A 16,864-nucleotide genomic window follows, 5' to 3' on the forward strand; every position below is an offset into this window, starting at 1 on the left:
AAACAGGGAAATTTTTAGAAATGAACAAACAGAAACCCCTCCCTATTTGAAGGCAAGAGTAAGCTCAGTTGAAAATGGATAAATAAAGCCAGTGTTCAGGTGCCCCATGATCCTGGTGGCAGGTTACCTGAATTACCATCACAGTTCGCAGTAATTAGGAAGTAATAAAGCTTACATTTAAAAATGTTTATTTTGTGCTTTGGGTATGTTACTCATTCACTCCACACAACCACCCTGTGCTTATCCCCATTTTACAGATGGGAACCTGAGGCACAAAGAGATTAAGTAACTTTACCAGGGTGACCCGGCCAGGAAGTGATGGGGCAGAATTCAAACCTAGGCCCCAGAGTCCCTGTTTTCAGCCCTGGCATGCCGTTCACCTGTTAGGGATGGAGAGACAAAGTCACCTCTCCAGCCTGGGAGGAAGGACTTTGCTGTGTTTGCAGGGCTTGTGTGTGAGCTTGGGGAGGTGAGGATGGAAAGAGGAATGAGAGTTGACAGCAGTGACATCGTTGGTTGCTGTGTAATGAGCTTATCTCAGTTAAAATCAATCATTTTCTGGTCATTAAAAGCATTATGTTTAGGTGGACCAATGGAGTAAAAAAAAGTAAAGGCCCTCTTTATTCTATAGAAATTACTGTAGCCCTTTCTTGTCTGCCTCCTCCTCAGTTTTAAATCCTGACCTATCTCTATATAAAGCATCTCTGTTAAGATCTCATGTCCTTTTCAGATTCCCCTCACAGTGTCGAACCCTCTTTGCAATTCCCTGCAGCAAATGAGCTCTTCTGATGGCCTAAAAGATAGACCTGTGCAGAACATCAGAGGAGGAATGTCGGGGGGTGGGAGGGGGTGGTTTGTAACATGGAAAACATAAAGGCCTCTGTCTCCTGGAGCACCCTGGAAACGAGGAGCAATGCAAGAGGAACACATATGAACTTGTTGCCCCTCAACAGTGGAAGTGGACCTGGTTTTTCAATTCCCATTGCCTGGCAGGATTTGCTGGGAGCCACGAGCTTTGCTTTTAATTTACTATAACAGGATAGTGGTAAAGATCATTTCACTGTAGCACATGATACTGTATACCGAGTGGATTTCCTGTTTGAAGGAATGGTTATATGTTCTGTCAAACAGAAAAACAAAGGAATATTTAATTCCCTAAGTGCTTAAGACAGCTGCGTATAACTCTCTGCGTATAAGTTTTATGCTGCTTAGTGCTGTTTTTTCTATTAACTGTGAGAATGTGCCCCAGCCTAAATCCCATGGAGAAGGGAGGGGAGCCTCCAGGAGAAGCCAGAGGGAGCAGGAGCGGATTACCTCACAGTGGCGCATCAGCATCAGTCACTACTGATGGCACTCTTTAAAATCCCAGAGCAGGGCTCCACAGGAATCCATTTCTGTGTTTCTGTCGCCTGCCAGGGATGGCTCTAAATGCTGGGCATGGTAGAAGGACCCACACCTCTAACCACAGCTGCTGTCTGTCTCCGAGTCACCAAGTACACTGTTGCTTGTTTTCTCTCTTCATTCAGCTCGTTACCTAGTCTTGAATCAGATGTGTGGAATGGAATGTTATTTTAAATGTGCAGTCACTCACATTTGGGTGCCAAGTAGAAATTATGCAACAGCAGCATTTGTTTTTCTGAGAAGTTGAAGTTTGGTCTTGCCCCTCACAGCAGAGTTAAAGCTCGGGGTTTTTGCAATTAAGCACTTCCAGTGTGTACCACAGACAGCCGATCCAGCTCTCTTGAATCGAATTTGACTTGGCTGTGAGTATGCTTTCTTGGTCATCCTTATGTTTGGATTGGGAAAGTGGTTTCTTTAGAAGGAAAAGGAAGAAGGCTCTTGGGCATTTTACTCCTTGTTCTGTTGCCTTTGTCTAAGGTCAGCAGGAGAGAAGGGAGCCAGGAGGCTCGGGTCCTTGTTTGAGGCATGCCAGTGAGTAGTAGCAAGGTGACCTTGGCAAATCATGTCACTTTCCAGGTGCTGGTTTTATTGTCTGGAGAATTGGGGGTTTAGTATTAAAATGTTTTCAGGGTCCCCTGTAACTCCCAGAGTCCATACATCTTTGATTTTATGCATACCCAGAAATTATTTCTCCCAGGTCTCCGTGGGATTTTGCTAAGGGAGAACACTGGGGGCAGCCTCCAGGTTTGGAAGTATTTTGTCCTGGTGGGGCCTGGATACATGGCTAAATTTACCCTTTCATCATCATGGCTGGTATGCCAGACATTCTATGATATGCTTGTTTGACATTTCACCATTGGGCAGCTCTGGGTATTCAGTTTACTTGAGTGGCTGTGCTGTGCCCAATGAAAGCAGAGTTTAGAATTGAAATAATACCTGTGCAAACCATCCTTTTTTTTTTTTTTTGGAGGCAATAATTTGTCCTTTTTGAGAATGGAAAATGATTGATGTAGCTTGCTATTCTAGTCCATGTTATTCAAGGCCCTGTGCTGCAAATAGCGATGGGCTGTATGTTAATATGATTCTAGGGCCCATGCTCAAAACAAAAGCCCCAAACAAACCAGCCTTTTGTTCTAGTAGTGCTGTCTGTGAAACCTACACAATTGGAAACCCATTTCTTGAGATTGCCCTTGAGTAGTCATCATCTTAGTTTGAAGAAGTTGAGCTTAGCGTTGGTGGCTTGATTGACTGCCCTTCTTCCCAGTAAACTGAGAGGTTTGTGGGAGTAGAAAGGGGAAGGGAAACATGTAGAGTGGTAAGAAACAGGAAGTGGGAGCAGCATCGAGGGAAGGCCGAGCATCTCCTGTTGAGCTGAAAGTCGTGCGATCCCGGTGGAAGGGGTATTATGGAGGAAGCCATGTAGCCACTCCACAGTTCCTTTTGAGTTTCTTCCACTCCAAAGGCCACTCTTGCAATCAGCTTGTTTCATACCTTTGCCTGTGTTTGGGCCCACATGTGTCAAGCTCCTGCTTAGTGGCACCCACCCTGCCTCGCACTGGTGTTCTCTAATTGCTCTGAAGTCTGGTAAATCCGGACCTCCAGGGATCTACCAAACTTCAGAGCAATATTAACAGTGCAACAAGATCAGAGTGCCAAGGTGGTTCACTTCTACGTGGCCAGTGCCAGCAACGTAAATCAACATTTACCAAGTCTGTAAGTGGCAGTGAGAAATGAGGCTTTATATGTGAGCAAGAAGTAGCAGGTGTGCAAGGGTTTCCATCGGGCCTGGAAGAATGGCAGAACTGGAGAGGTAGGGTCAGGGTCTGTCTAGTAGGGGAAGGACATGAGCCAAGGCAAGCCAGGCAGTATATTAGCATAAACTAAAATAGCCAGGCTTTGGGGTATTTCTCTGAAAATATTACATTGTGGGTATGTAATTATTGTCCCAAGTTGCCAAGGCTTGATTGGAATGTCATTGCTATTCAAAAATCGCCTTCAAACCAATAGTGCCTGCCTCCTCTTGCCTTACTGAAAAACAGAAAAGCCCCTATCTCAGATCTACTTTGCTTGGTAATGCTGGGGCCCCTGTTGTTTTTTTTCCTAATTGTCTAAATTGGCTTTATATGTTTCTCATAAGAGTTATAAGTTTTATTGGTCATTTAACAAGGAGATTGGCATTTTTCTGCAAACCTAACTGCCTTCTTGAGTGTAGCCTTTCTCTGGGAGGGAGGGTTTCTGTATTTGGGTCACTGGCTGTAGGTTCCAACAGTCTTGATTCTGAGGAGGGGACATCTAGGGCTGGGAACCTCATCGAAATGTTAACTCTTTGTGAGGCAGCCTGGCATGGTTCATAGGCCACATTCCTGGATTTGCATCCATGCAGGCCATAAATCAGCAAAAGGCCTGCATTCTATGCCATTGTGTTCCCTGCTGTTAGGTTTTTTTTTTTTTTAATTATGAAGCATAAGGTGCATATAGAGAAAACACACGCTATGTGTAGAGTTCATTGAATTTTCTCAAGCGGAACACACCTTGGTAATTCTAGCCAGATTAAGAAACAGAGTGTCACTGGCACCCAGAAGCTTTCCTTATACTCCCTCCGGTGTTACCTGCTCTTCTCACCATCTAGATTAGGTCCACCTGTGTTTGCAGTTGGTACTAATGGAATTGTACAGGAGGTACCCATTTGTGGGTGGCCTATTTTGTTAAATATTCTGTTTGTGAGATTTGTTTGAATGGTTGGGGGTAGTTCCAGTCTATTCCTTCCCATTAGATTGGATTGTGTTCATTTCAGAGTGATGACGGTAATGCCTACCTTACCTCCATCAGTCATTAGGCAACACCCAGGTAAAACTTAGAAAAAGTTAATAGTACTGCTTTAAAATACAATAAAGTATGTTTATTGTTTGGGAGAGAATAGACTTAATCTGAGTAAAAGCGAAGATCCCAAGGATTACAGCCTCAAAAGCGACGAGAAAAGTTCTGCTGCACGGCCTGGCGCGGGGGTCACGGGGCGTGGAGAGCAGGTTGCTGTTCAGCCTCTGCTCTGCTTCCTGTGAGTGGAAATGACTGCAGAGTCACTTGTCCTGTGAGCTACACATTTATTTTTAATTCTCCGCAGCTGCTCACAGGGCCCCTCTGCTTGATGGCAGGGGTCTCTTTAGTCAGTTCTTATTTACTGTGTATGAAGTCACCAAACATTTTCAGTGTTCCCATTGAACCACCTTCTTTCACTAAGAGATGATTATTGTAGTTCAGGAATAATCAGTGCTTCTCAATCGGACAGAATCTCCCTGTTTTCTCCCATCAGGCTCTGGATGGGGATTTCTCTGAAGACAATCGCAATAAATGTCGCATTGCCACCGCCCCCTTGATTGAAGCTGTGGAGAACCTGACGGCGTTCGCATCTAACCCTGAGTTTGTCAGCATTCCCGCCCAGATCAGCTCCGAGGTAGGGAGTTTTTGCAGAAAGATAATACTAAGATCTTTGGCTAACTTTGTGTGGCACCGAATGAGTTAATAGTTAAAACTCCGAAAGCTGTCTCTATCAACACGTAGGCTACTGTTACTCTTGTCAGTTGCAGCATGTGCACAGTTAGTGAAACTCCGTGACTACACGTCTCCTGAGAGGTAATGTATATGTAGAGAACAATCTTACTGCCTAGGTTTTGGGGCCATTCTTGGGATGTGTCACACTCAAAAAAATCCTGTTTAAGGGGTGTAAACATGGGCTTAAGTCCCCACCATGCAGACCCCAAGCAGTCCAGTCTTCATGGTTCCCTGCCCTCTTTATCTCCTTCAAAGGGCAGAGGCAGTGATTTGGCAAAGAACCGGACCTTTCAGGGCCCACCTCATTCACTCGTATCTTCGACCCTGACTTTGATTTCTCTGCTATTTCGTCTCAGGGCTCCCAGGCACAGGAACCAATCCTGGTCTCAGCCAAGACCATGCTGGAGAGTTCATCGTACCTCATTCGCACTGCACGCTCTCTGGCCATCAACCCCAAAGACCCGCCCACCTGGTCTGTACTGGCTGGACATTCCCATACAGTGTCCGACTCCATCAAGAGTCTCATCACTTCTATCAGGTCAGTTTCTCATCCAGGGGTTGCTGCCAGCCTGCATCTCAGAGGGGCAGGAGGAGGATAAGCGCATCAGGGTTTTACTTAATAGTGAGATTGTTGATCATTATCATCATCTTTTTCTATCTCTTTGGGACCAGAAGCACTGGTCACAATAGTAGTTGCTAACCGAAGTACTTACCATGTATCAAATACTATTCCAAGTGTTTTATCTGAGTTACCTTATTTGAACATCACAACAGTCTTGTAAGGTACCACTGCCATTATTTCCATTGTACTGATGAAAAAATTAGGGCAGAAAAAATTTGGTTAATATCTCCAAGGTCACCTTAAGGCCCGATGGCTGTCTAATCACTGTACCGCTTTGTCTGTATCTAGGAGTTTAGGCCTTGAGTACCCTTGTTTATTTGGCAGGATTTGGGGTTGCCTTTAGTTTGCTAATAAGACAAAGAATATTCTAGGGCCTGCAGTAACTCTGAGCATCTCTGACCTCCTTGGTGATAGTGGGAGCCTAAAAAGACATCCCCAAATAGACATAACATTTCTGAAGTTAAACAGCTAATACCTCACAGCATGAAATTCATCTCTTTCCTTAATGATATTTTGCTTCCTAGTTGCTTTTGAAGCTCAAAACCACAGTGAACTAACTTTCTTAATGCCTTGCAAAGAAAAATTCACTACATGTTTTAATTCCTACTGTAGTCCAGGACTTTGTGACTAGTATGCAACATAGAAAGTATGGTATGTTTGCACTGGAAATAGTGCTGACCTTTTTTTTTTGTTTTTTCAAATAAGAATCGTATGCTTAAGCCAGTAAATAGAGAATCCAAGTCCAAACTGCTTCCTTTGCAGTTGTCTGCTGTGAGCCTAAGGTGGAGGGCAGGACCATATTCTTTCCACCAGAAACAAATAGAGTTATCTGAAGAGTTAAGGAATGCATGGGCTGTACAGTGAGGCGTTGCCAACCAAGGGTCAGGGATTCCTCCTGAAAAGAGGGCATTGAGTCAGGGAAGACGTGGACAGGGATCCTGGCCCACCAGTGCTGGAGGAGGCTGTAGGCCCTGAGCCCCATGGAGCCTGTGTCCAGCTTGCACTGTTCCTTCCAGGGACAAGGCCCCTGGACAGAGGGAATGTGACTACTCCATCGATGGCATCAACAGGTGCATCCGGGACATTGAGCAGGCCTCACTGGCTGCCGTTAGCCAGAGCCTGGCCACAAGGGATGACATCTCTGTGGAGGTAAGCTGGGGATCTTGGGGCCTGCTTAGCAGCCTCTGGATATGTTGAAGAATCTCAGCATCAGACTTGGAGGGGTAGAGGTTGTGGGGCCAAGATGTTTCTGTTGCTGGAGTTTCGCCATTACACAGACTTCCTCTGTGGAGCCAACCTGGGAACTTTTTGGAGAGGGTAGGGCAGATACCAAGTAGAGGAGGGTGGCTTGGGGGAAGGAATACATGTACTGGGGTGGAAAGTTCAAATGTGGCTGAAATTTGGGGGGAAAATATTAGTATCAAGGTAATTTAGGGGTAAGGTGGATACTGTGTTTGTTTTAACACATCAGTAGAGTGGATCTAGGCATGTAAATTTTGAATGATTCTCTCTTGTCATATTTCACCAGCATGCTTTCTAGTTAGTTGGCAAATTCAGCATTAAACTCTAATGGATTTGGTCTGTTCAGAGATCAAGAATTCTGCCCTAAGTTATTCAATATCTAGCATTTGAGGACTTTGGCAGCCTATTATTAATTTAAAGCCACTTTGCCCTCTCTTGCTTGTTTTTCCAAAGTTGGGAATGGAATTTTCCTGCTTTTTCCCTTTGGGTTTTTTCTACTACCTGTCCAAAGGTTCCTGATTTTAACTTCATTCACTACTGAAAGCACAGTGCTTGACGTGCAGAAGGTGCTTAATAAAAATGGACGGTCTGTTTATTGGTGTTTATCTTCCTGCCACTGAATTCATTAACAGCTTTCAGCCCAGAGTTAGTATTGCTCATTTTTATTAATAGAGCTGTCTATTTAGCTACACCTTCACCACCCTATTTCCAAAAAAAGAAAGAAGGAATAAATTTTCTCAGACTGTGTGGGATGCTAGAATTATTCTTTTGGACCTGTCGTTAAAATCCATATGTGTATGCATGCAGACAAGTGCAGGTAAATGTACCACTTGATAAATTATCACCAACTGAACAGGCCTTTCAACCATCACCCAGATCAAGAAGCAAAGATGAGGCTGGGCACTGTATCTCACACCTGTAATTGCAGTACTTTGGGAGGCTGAGGCAGGCAGATCACTTGAGGTCAGGAGTTCCAGACCAGCGTGGCCAACATGGTGAAACCCAGTCTTTACTAAAAATACAAAAATTAGCCAGGCATGGTGGTGGTCGCCTGTAATCCCAGCTACTTGGGAGGCTGAGGCAGGAGAATCGCTTGAACCTGGGAGATGGAGGTTGCAGTGAGTGAGCCAAGATCGCACCACCGCCCTTAAGCCTGGGCAACAGAGCAAGACTCCATCTCAAAAAAAAGTAGCAAAGGTGACCAGCACCCCAGAAGCCCCCTGATCCCCCGATCCTGTCACCATATCCTCCCCTACCCAGTACATCCTCTGCTTTAACTCCCTCAGTAGGAAGAGAACTCTTCCCCTTTAACTGCGTGTGCTCCCTAAAAACATACATTATATTTAATTTAACAAACCATCTGTAATAAAATAGCACTGTTGGAATATTCTTGCATTCTTGACTATAATCACATTATGAATGTGAAGATAATAAGTAATTAGCTAAATAAAACCCTTGGACGTCTTGGAAGTTTCTCTCTGCCCGCTCCCATCTGTCTCTATTTCTCTTTTCTCTTTTCTTTTTCTTTTTCCAGAGTTTTGTTTTCAAGTTTGCATGTTAGTCTGCTCCTCTCGTTGAGGATACTCTGCCCCCATCGCCCATGGCCCATAGGCATCATTGTTCCGTGGGAAAGTAGCGAAGGCTAGTCTCATTTCTGATGAGCAGGACGTCGCCACTTTGGCAAAGTTCACTCAATTCCATGCTGGTGTGTGCAGACCTAAAACGCCCAGTGCTCTGATTTATTAATCCTGCATCTATCAAGTGAAGTTCCTATGAATAGTCATACAAAGGGATCTGATCTTTCCTGCCACTGGCTAATAATCTCCACCTTTGAATTCCCCATCCCCCACATTCTCAGAGTCATCTGGATATCTTGATCTGTCTCTTTACAGCATGATTGAATTCTTTAGGGGTGGAGAGATTAAACCATCTCTCAAACCTGAGAAGCAATGCCTTGAGGGCACCGTTTTTAATATTTGCATGCACACCACAGTGGATTGAGGTCTGAGCTGAGCTCAGTGGGCATCTTAGCATTTTCACAGTGCACTGTTTGGGAAGCAGTCCTGCTTTTAAAGAGCTAATCTCATTTTTATGTCACTCTCTATCCTTAAGGGGTTATTAGTTCTGAGAATATAACGACCTGGATGTTCCCTCAGACCTCTCCATTATCTACCTGCATTTGGACAAAGTTGTCATGGAAAGCCATGCCTGTTTCACATATCCACTAATTACACCAAGGAACCTAAAGTAAAGATAACAGTAGCATCAGTTGTTAGGGCTGACAGGAGCAAGAAGCCAGATCCAAAAGCATCTCTCAGGCCTGCTTCTTCTCTTTCTCGGGAGGAGGCATCACTGAGAAGGTCAGGGCAGGGCACAGTGGCTTGATAGCAACACACAGGCATTTGACGTCTATGTTGTGTGGCCTTTCTCGTTTTTCAGAAGGGCCTTTTTGAATGAGTGCAGCTCTGTGGGGAACTGTTATGGGATGAACTTGACACTTCTCTCCTTATCAGGCCCTGCAGGAGCAGCTGACTTCGGTGGTCCAGGAAATCGGGCACCTTATCGATCCCATCGCCACAGCGGCTCGGGGAGAAGCAGCTCAGCTGGGACATAAGGTAATGCACAGCGAGGGAACCCTGCGAGAGTGTGCGTGTGATCACAGGAGAGAGGGTTTTATTGACTTTACTGTTAGGGTTCCCAAAAGCCTGTGATGCAAGTATTGTGCCTGAGTCCAATGCTGGTTTAAGCTGCAGAAAATAACACTGAACCTCTCTCTGGCATCCTCTCCAAATCAGTTCAGGATCTGTTTTTACGTCGAGTTCAGAAGAAAACTTCAGTGCAGCTTTTCTGGTTGTGGCCAGAGACGTTAGCCAGCTTGGCATTTACAGTCATCCATTGCAATCAACCTTTGCTGAGAGAAGCCAGACACTGAAGCAGACACTCCCAGCCTGGAGTCTGCCACCTTTTGTCTCTGGCTGGCTGGCCAGCCAGCCGCATTCTGGTGTGTTTAAGGGTACATTATTCTTTTGTGGTTTGCAACGTAGTGTCTCCTCTTAGACCTAATGAGGCAAAGCAGACTTCTCCCTGGATGGCCAAACCCTCCCTAGGTTTCCACTCCAGGGGAGCTGTTCAACTGGGGGTTCGTACCCACGTTGTGTTAAGTACCAAAAGACGTTTTGCCTGGTTGGGGTTCATTTTGCAGATTCTTCAAGGACAATGGGCTTGTCATGCAGCCTGTGCCTCAGTAGGGAGAGGCCAGAAATTGGATTTTTAACCACCTTGGGTTTCCTAGCATTTTATCAGTGCAGCCATCAGTACAGATGTACATCTATACTGGACAGTAGCCAGAATCTTCTTGGCAGGTATCGATCTTAGAAAATCAATATTCTTGCTTTTTCAAATTACAGAATAGCTTAAGGGCCTACTCACCTTCCCACTGGTGCCAAGTGGGGGTTTTTGAGATTTGAAATCTCAAAGGCCAGTGTGTCTCTGCCTTTTTAAGTGTGGCACATTTCATTTCTTAGCTGAGTTTCTTTATATGGTAATTAGAAGAGGGCTTGTCCACCTGTGTGAAGAGGTTTGCAGGGGTAGAAGGAATAGTCTGGCCACTGGGGCTGCTGCCTATGTGACCGTCAGAGAAACTGAGTTTAGAAGAGAAGCTGCACTGGACATTTTTTCAGCAGTTAATTTGATTCCAGAACTTTTGTAATAAAATATTTCTGGATGTCTTTCGAGGACAATACCCATGTCTCTGCAGATACTTCATTAGTATACAAGATTAATTCCTGTGTTAGTGGTTAGCATCAAAAGAAACATAATGTATTTATGCCACTTGACTTACAAATTTTCTCTTGGCCCTTGGGCTAATCTGTCTCTTTCCTTCTAAAAGAGCGTTTTGGACAGAGTCAGACTGTGGTCCCTCTATCCAGAAGAGCCCTGAACTAGGAGTTACACCCACATTTTCCCCAAGGCTTCATTACAGTGCTCAAGTGGGGCCCCAGATCAGCAGCTTCCACAGCACCTGACAGTGACAAGAAATGCAAATTCTCAGACCCCAGCTGTGTTCATAAAGTTGTGTGGCTTCAAACAACAGAAATTTATTCTCTAGTGGACTTTAGAGGCCAAAAGTCTAAAATCATATGTTTGCAGGGCCATGCTCCCTCTGGAGACTGTAGAATGGATTCCTTGGAGTCTACTTTGTTTTTTCCTTTTTTTGGGGGGCTGGGGAGTGGAAGGGTGGGACAGAGTCTCACTCTGTCACCCAGGCTGGAGTGCAGTGGCGCAATCTCGGCTCACTGCAACCTCTGCTTCCCAGGTTCAAGCGATTTTCCTGCCTCAGCCTCCTGAGTAGCTATGATTACAGGCGTGCGCTACCACGCCCAGCCACCACCCCCTGATCATCCCCGCCCCGCCTGCTGCTGGCCCAGTGACTGCTCATGTGAGTGGTCTTCCTGTCCACATCCCCACAACACTCATTCTTCCAACATGTGATGGGAATTTTTTGTTATGTATTTTTAGAAGAGATGGGGTTTTACCATGTTGGTCAGGCTGGTCTCAAACTCCTGACCTTGTGATCTGCCCACCTTGGCCTCCCAGAGTGCTAGGATGACAGGCGTGAGCCACCGTGCCTGGCCTTGTTCTTTGCTTCTTATGTTTTCCTGTGGCTTCTGGTGTTCCTTGACCGTGGCACTGATCCCTGCTTCCATAGTCACGTTGTCATCTGCTCTTCCGTGTTTCTTCTGTCTCATGGTTGGACACTTGTTATTGGATTTGGAGCCCACCCAGGTAATCCAGGGTGATCTCTTTTCAAGATCCTTAAACCTAAATTTCAAGGTTGCAGGGATTTGGATATGGACATACCTTTTGCAGGGTCAGCATTCAATCCACCTGTGTACCTCAGCCTAGGAATGAATGTCAATTACCAAGCACTCAAAATTCTGTGTTATTTTAATGCATGTGCTAACCCAAGCGAGGATGTTTCCTGTTCTGTCATGTCTCAAGAACAAAAGCTATTAAAGTCCTTGCTAAGCTCCCTAAACACAGAGAAAAGCGCATGCCTTCAAAAAGCTTTGTCTGTAATACGTGAGCACTGGATCTTTACTGAGTGCTTCCTATATGGCAGTTAGCGTGGTGAAGGGCTTTTGTGTACATTAATTCTTCTACCAGTCCTGATGAACTCTCAGCGCTGTTGTTAATCCCATTTTACAGATGAGGAAACTGAAATGGAGCAATTGAAACAATGTGCCAAATATTTCTCAGTAAGGAATTAAGAGGGAAGATTCAAATCCAGTGATTCTGAGGCCAGAGCTGATGTCCTTCATGGCCCAGCCATGCTACCTCCATGGGGAAGTCAGGCTCCCGTTTAGTTGTCGCATTTAATTATTCTCAGCACACAGCAACAGCTGACATTTGACAGTTGCATTGATGAACTATACTTTTAAAATAATAAAATTAACCTAGAAAACATGTAAGATTCTAATGCATTAAGCATTTTGACTCCTCCTTTAGGACTTAAAGGACCACCCTAAGCCCTCACCCCTGATGATCCCTATGTGCCCCCTTCCCTTTGGCAGTGATACCAGTGCCTTTCCTGAGGATGAAGATGAAATCAAAGGCAAGCGTGTGGAGCCGCTGCCTATGGTTGTCCAAGCCATCCCTTCCACAGAGGCATTTGGCCGAAGTGGGAAGTAGGGATCAAAATTCAGCCCATGCTCTGCCCTGGCATCAATCATGTCTGCCGAAAGCACCGCTTTACAATTCACCCAAAGGCGCCCTAAGGGCCAACAACAGCTCTGTTCACCAGATTTGAAACCTATTTGTAAGATAACCATAGAGGAGATAACAAAGTACAAATATGTTCATTGTTGGCCAATAATCATGTCTCATTATTGGCGCTAATTAAGTTTGATTTTTTTGGACACATTCCCCCACCTTGCCCCAGCCACCACCCCCTGATCATCCCCCACCCCCTGCTGCTGGCCCAGTGACTGCTCATGTGAATGGTCTTCCTGTCCACATCCCCACAACACTCATTCTTCCAACATGTGATGGGAAGAAGCGGTATGAGAGCTGCTGGCTAAAGGTTTGAACTTAAGTGCTCTTGAAGGGCATAATTTAGCCATTAGTCATTACCGCACAGAATGAGGCATTGAACAGAAAAGTATGATTAGTGCCATTGTATTTTATCTGAGTGAGAATAGATTCTGAGAGGGGATAGATCCTGGTATCTGAAGTGAATGTAGAAAAATGTTAAGATCTCATATTCTGATGCCAGGTAGAGGGGCATCCAAACACCAAATGATAAACTCTTAAAAGTGCAGTGTTACAACAGCAGCAGGACTGGAATCACAGTGAAAGTGACAGAGATCATAGATCGTGGCCACTGAGAGCCGGGGCTCTGGGGTGGGATGCTGCTGTCTCCACCTCTCAGCTACGTGAGATGGAGCATGCATCTCAACCCCTTGAAGCCTCGGTATCTTCGTATTTATCTGCTTCTAATAGTTGTGGAGGCTCAGTAAGGAAATGGATGCTAAGCAGAGAGCTTGGCATAGGGGATGCGCCCACTAGATATTTGCGACACGTGGTTTACAGCTCCCAGCTGGTAGGCGAGCTTTGGTGAGCGTGGATGGATGTGCATGGTATTGCCCTCCTGGAAAGAGGCCTGTGCGGGGGCAGTGGTTCATGTTGGGATAAGCTTTATTTGTTCTCCCAAGTTGGGCTAATCATAAACAGAGCATCTAGGCTGATGTGAAATCATTTGTGCTTTTATTCCAAATCAAGGCTTGGTCAAAATGCTTCAGGCAAAAGGCAATTGGGATTGGCTTCCTACAAAGCTTTTGAAGGTTCCTTTCATCTCATTCTTCTCTTTTCTGCTCCCCTGCTACCTTATCCTTCCTCCACTCCCCCTTCCTCAGTTTGCAAGAGGTCTTTAGTCCTTCTAAAGTTTTTAATTTATAGAAATTGACAGTTTGTAAAACTGAATTCAATTCTCATCTCTAACTCTGGATCTCGGAATGGGTTTCTTAGCACTTCCACCATATTTAGAGAGATGAAGAACTCCTCAGAGAAAGTAAAAACCAGGCAAGAGTACATTAATTAGGAAGTACTTTGAGCAGTAAATTGCAGCAGGTCTGCCTCTCCATGTGAGTCCGCCCAGCCCTGCTCCCCTCCCGCTCCCTACCATGGAGCCCCTGAAGGAGACACGTGTATTTATACGATACATCTGTGGCTTTTTTTTTTCTTGAAAGGTGACACAACTGGCGAGCTACTTTGAGCCCTTGATCTTAGCTGCAGTCGGTGTGGCTTCCAAGATTCTTGACCATCAGCAGCAGATGACAGTGCTGGACCAGACCAAGACGCTCGCAGAGTCTGCCCTGCAGATGTTGTATGCAGCCAAAGAAGGTGGCGGAAACCCCAAGGTATGGTCCAGGATATCGGGGACTCACTTAGGACCGCTAAGAAGCCATCGTGCATTCCTGCTGTAATGTGTTCCTCCAGGAAAAAACACTTCCAGTTCTTGTCGGTGGCATTTGAGCTCCCGCTCTGAGATCAGAAATAATCTGTCGGCCTTCCCAGGGTTCTTAGGGAAGAAACCAACAAAAATACATAATTAAGGCTTTTTTATAAGGTACTCTTTTCTTGACAGAATGTGTAGACAAGTGTCCTTGGGGAAGAATAATATATGGTGTGATGATTACAGGAATGAAAACCGTAATGCTTACTGGGTCCCTGCTCAGCGTTGACACCCGGTTTGCACAAAGGAACGCTCTATTGTGCTCCAGTGAATGTCATTTCCATTCCTACTGCTTAAGAGACTGCAGTTTAATATGAAAATCTCCCATACCAGTTTGCAAGAGGAACATTTCTTCAGCCTGTCGTGTCACCCAGCTGCTTTAAGTGGCCAAGTATGACGACAGCCTGTCATAGGTGACCTTGCACCACATTTTACTCTGAACTTGGGAACTGAAGAAGAGAGAACAGCATATGCAAAGGCATAGGTAGCTTCATTAAAGGGTTGTGGTTTCTTCAGGAATAGTGAGTGGTCTCATCTACCTGGAACACGCAGAGTGGAGGGACCACCAGGCGGGAGGTTGGACTGGGCTGTAGGGTGATGGGTCTCTTCCACGTTACAGACTTCAGTCTTTATTGTAAACAGTGAGGAGCCATTGGTGGTCTTTAAGCTGGAGAATGGCACAACCAGTCCATATTTTAGAAACATTAACCTGGTAGCAGTGTGAATAATGTCACGGACTTTCATTTTCTTTTCTTTTCCTTTTTTTTTTTTGAAATCATGTCTCACTGTATTGTCCAGGCTGGTCATGAATTCATAGACACATGTGTTGTTCCTGCCTCAGCCTCCCAAGTAGCTGGGGCCATAGGCACATACCACCATACCTGGCTAGCCTGCTTGCTCATTTATTTACTTAATGAATTCGTTAGAGATGGGGTCTCGCTATGTTGCAGGCTCATCTTGAACTCCCGGCCTCAAGCAATCCTCCCCCTTTACCCTCCCAAGCACCTGGAATTATAGGTACAAGCCACAGCACCCAGCTTGGACTTAGATTTTCTATGTTCAGTTTTTTTTCATTCATATACGTGGCTGTTATTAAGAGCCTCATTCTGGGGATGCTGAAATATTAAGTGCCAGCCACTGTCCTCAAGCTGTTCAGAGTCTTTTGGAAAAATAAGTTGGGTTGCTGAAGTGGTGGATTAGAGCGAGAACAATTCTCTTTTGACTGTGCTGGAGTGACAGTAGGGTGCCTTGCAGTCACGCCAGCCCCCTTTGCACCCTCCCCAAACTGGAGGAGGCAGAACTCATCTTCTGACTCACTTCTGGGTTATCTTTTCTCCAGGCTGTTTACTATCACATGTCCCCACTCCTACCTGAGGGTTTCAGTACTAAGAAAATGCTTCAAAAGAGGAGTTTTCTGGATTTATTTATTTATTTATTTTTGAGATGGAGTTTTGCTCTGGTTGCCCAAGCTAGGGTGCAATGGCATGATCTCAGCTCACTGCAAACTCTGCCGCCTGGGTCCAAGCAATTCTCCTGTCTCAGCCTCTTGAGTAGCTGGGATTACAGGCACACACCACCACACCCTGCTAATCTTTTTGTATTTTTAGTAGAGACAGGGTTTCACCATGTTGGTAAGGCTGGTCTCGAACTCCTGACTCAGATGATCCACCCACCTTCCAAAGTGCTGGGATTACAGGCATGAGCCACCACACCTGGCCTTTCTGGATTTTTAAGACATTTGCTCATCTGCTTAGACTGTAAGTTCAGAGCTCCTCGTGGAATTTTATTTCATCTCAACCTCACAACCTCAGCTTCTGCTTTCTGGTCAAGCGGGGGCTGTTACTGGAAAGCTTACGGTGCTATGTGCTCCCAGCCGTCAGAGATGGGGTCTCGCTGTGTTCCCAGGCTCATCACAAATTTCTGGCCTCAAGCAGTCTTCCTGCTTCAGCCTCCATGTACCTGGGATTACAGGCACAAGCCACAACACCCGGCTTGGACTTAGTTTCCTATGCTCCCAGCCATGGGAGCACACATAACACTGCAAGCTTTCTGGTAACAGCTTGTGCTTGGAAGTAGTGTCTAGAATAATTTTCCACTAGTGTGAAGTATTTTTCAGCAAAGCATTAGATGATGAAGTAAGACACGATGAGTGAAGGCAAGGCAGGCGATCACTTCTGTCCCTCACCGGTCTCAGTCAACCATGCTCTCTTTCTGCAGACCCTGGCAGGCTTAGCCCAAAGTGCACCTGGGACACTACAAGTCTGCTTTTTTGAACCTTTTCCTAAGAGACCTGTTGCAGAGACGTAATCACCTTGGATGTTAGTCTTTGGACAGATATTTTCTAGGTTTTATTTGCTGTGTGCTAGGTGTTACATATCCCTGTTGGCAGAAGAAATAAAGCTTTGGTAAATAGTTACGGGTAGCTTTGATTTGGTGAAAAACAGCACAAACTTTGGGGTCAGACATAATTGGATTCAAATCTCACCTCTGCCTCTCATGAGTAGATGACTTCATTTCTTTGTTTCCTCACCTAAACA

The 16,864-nt window shown here is 45.3% G+C and overlaps 1 protein-coding gene across 7 annotated transcripts in view; it reads left to right on the forward strand.

Moving 5' to 3' along the window:
* Positions 1–16,864, forward strand: part of TLN2 (talin 2) — a 464,397-nt gene that overhangs the window by 376,320 nt on the left and 71,213 nt on the right. For all 7 annotated transcript variants that reach the window (XM_012443139.2, XM_012443144.2, XM_064361373.1 and 4 more), the window contains 5 exons: positions 4,712–4,852; positions 5,307–5,488; positions 6,589–6,721; positions 9,328–9,429; positions 14,062–14,232. In XM_012443139.2, coding sequence (XP_012298562.2) covers positions 4,712–4,852; positions 5,307–5,488; positions 6,589–6,721; positions 9,328–9,429; positions 14,062–14,232 — 729 coding nt within the window. The remainder of the gene's footprint in view (positions 1–4,711; positions 4,853–5,306; positions 5,489–6,588; positions 6,722–9,327; positions 9,430–14,061; positions 14,233–16,864) is intronic.

Source organism: Aotus nancymaae, unplaced genomic scaffold, assembly GCF_030222135.1.
Source record: "Aotus nancymaae isolate 86718 unplaced genomic scaffold, 86718_ANA_hifiasm-v0.15.2.pri h1tg000041l, whole genome shotgun sequence".
Taxonomy (NCBI): Eukaryota; Metazoa; Chordata; class Mammalia; order Primates; family Aotidae; genus Aotus; species Aotus nancymaae.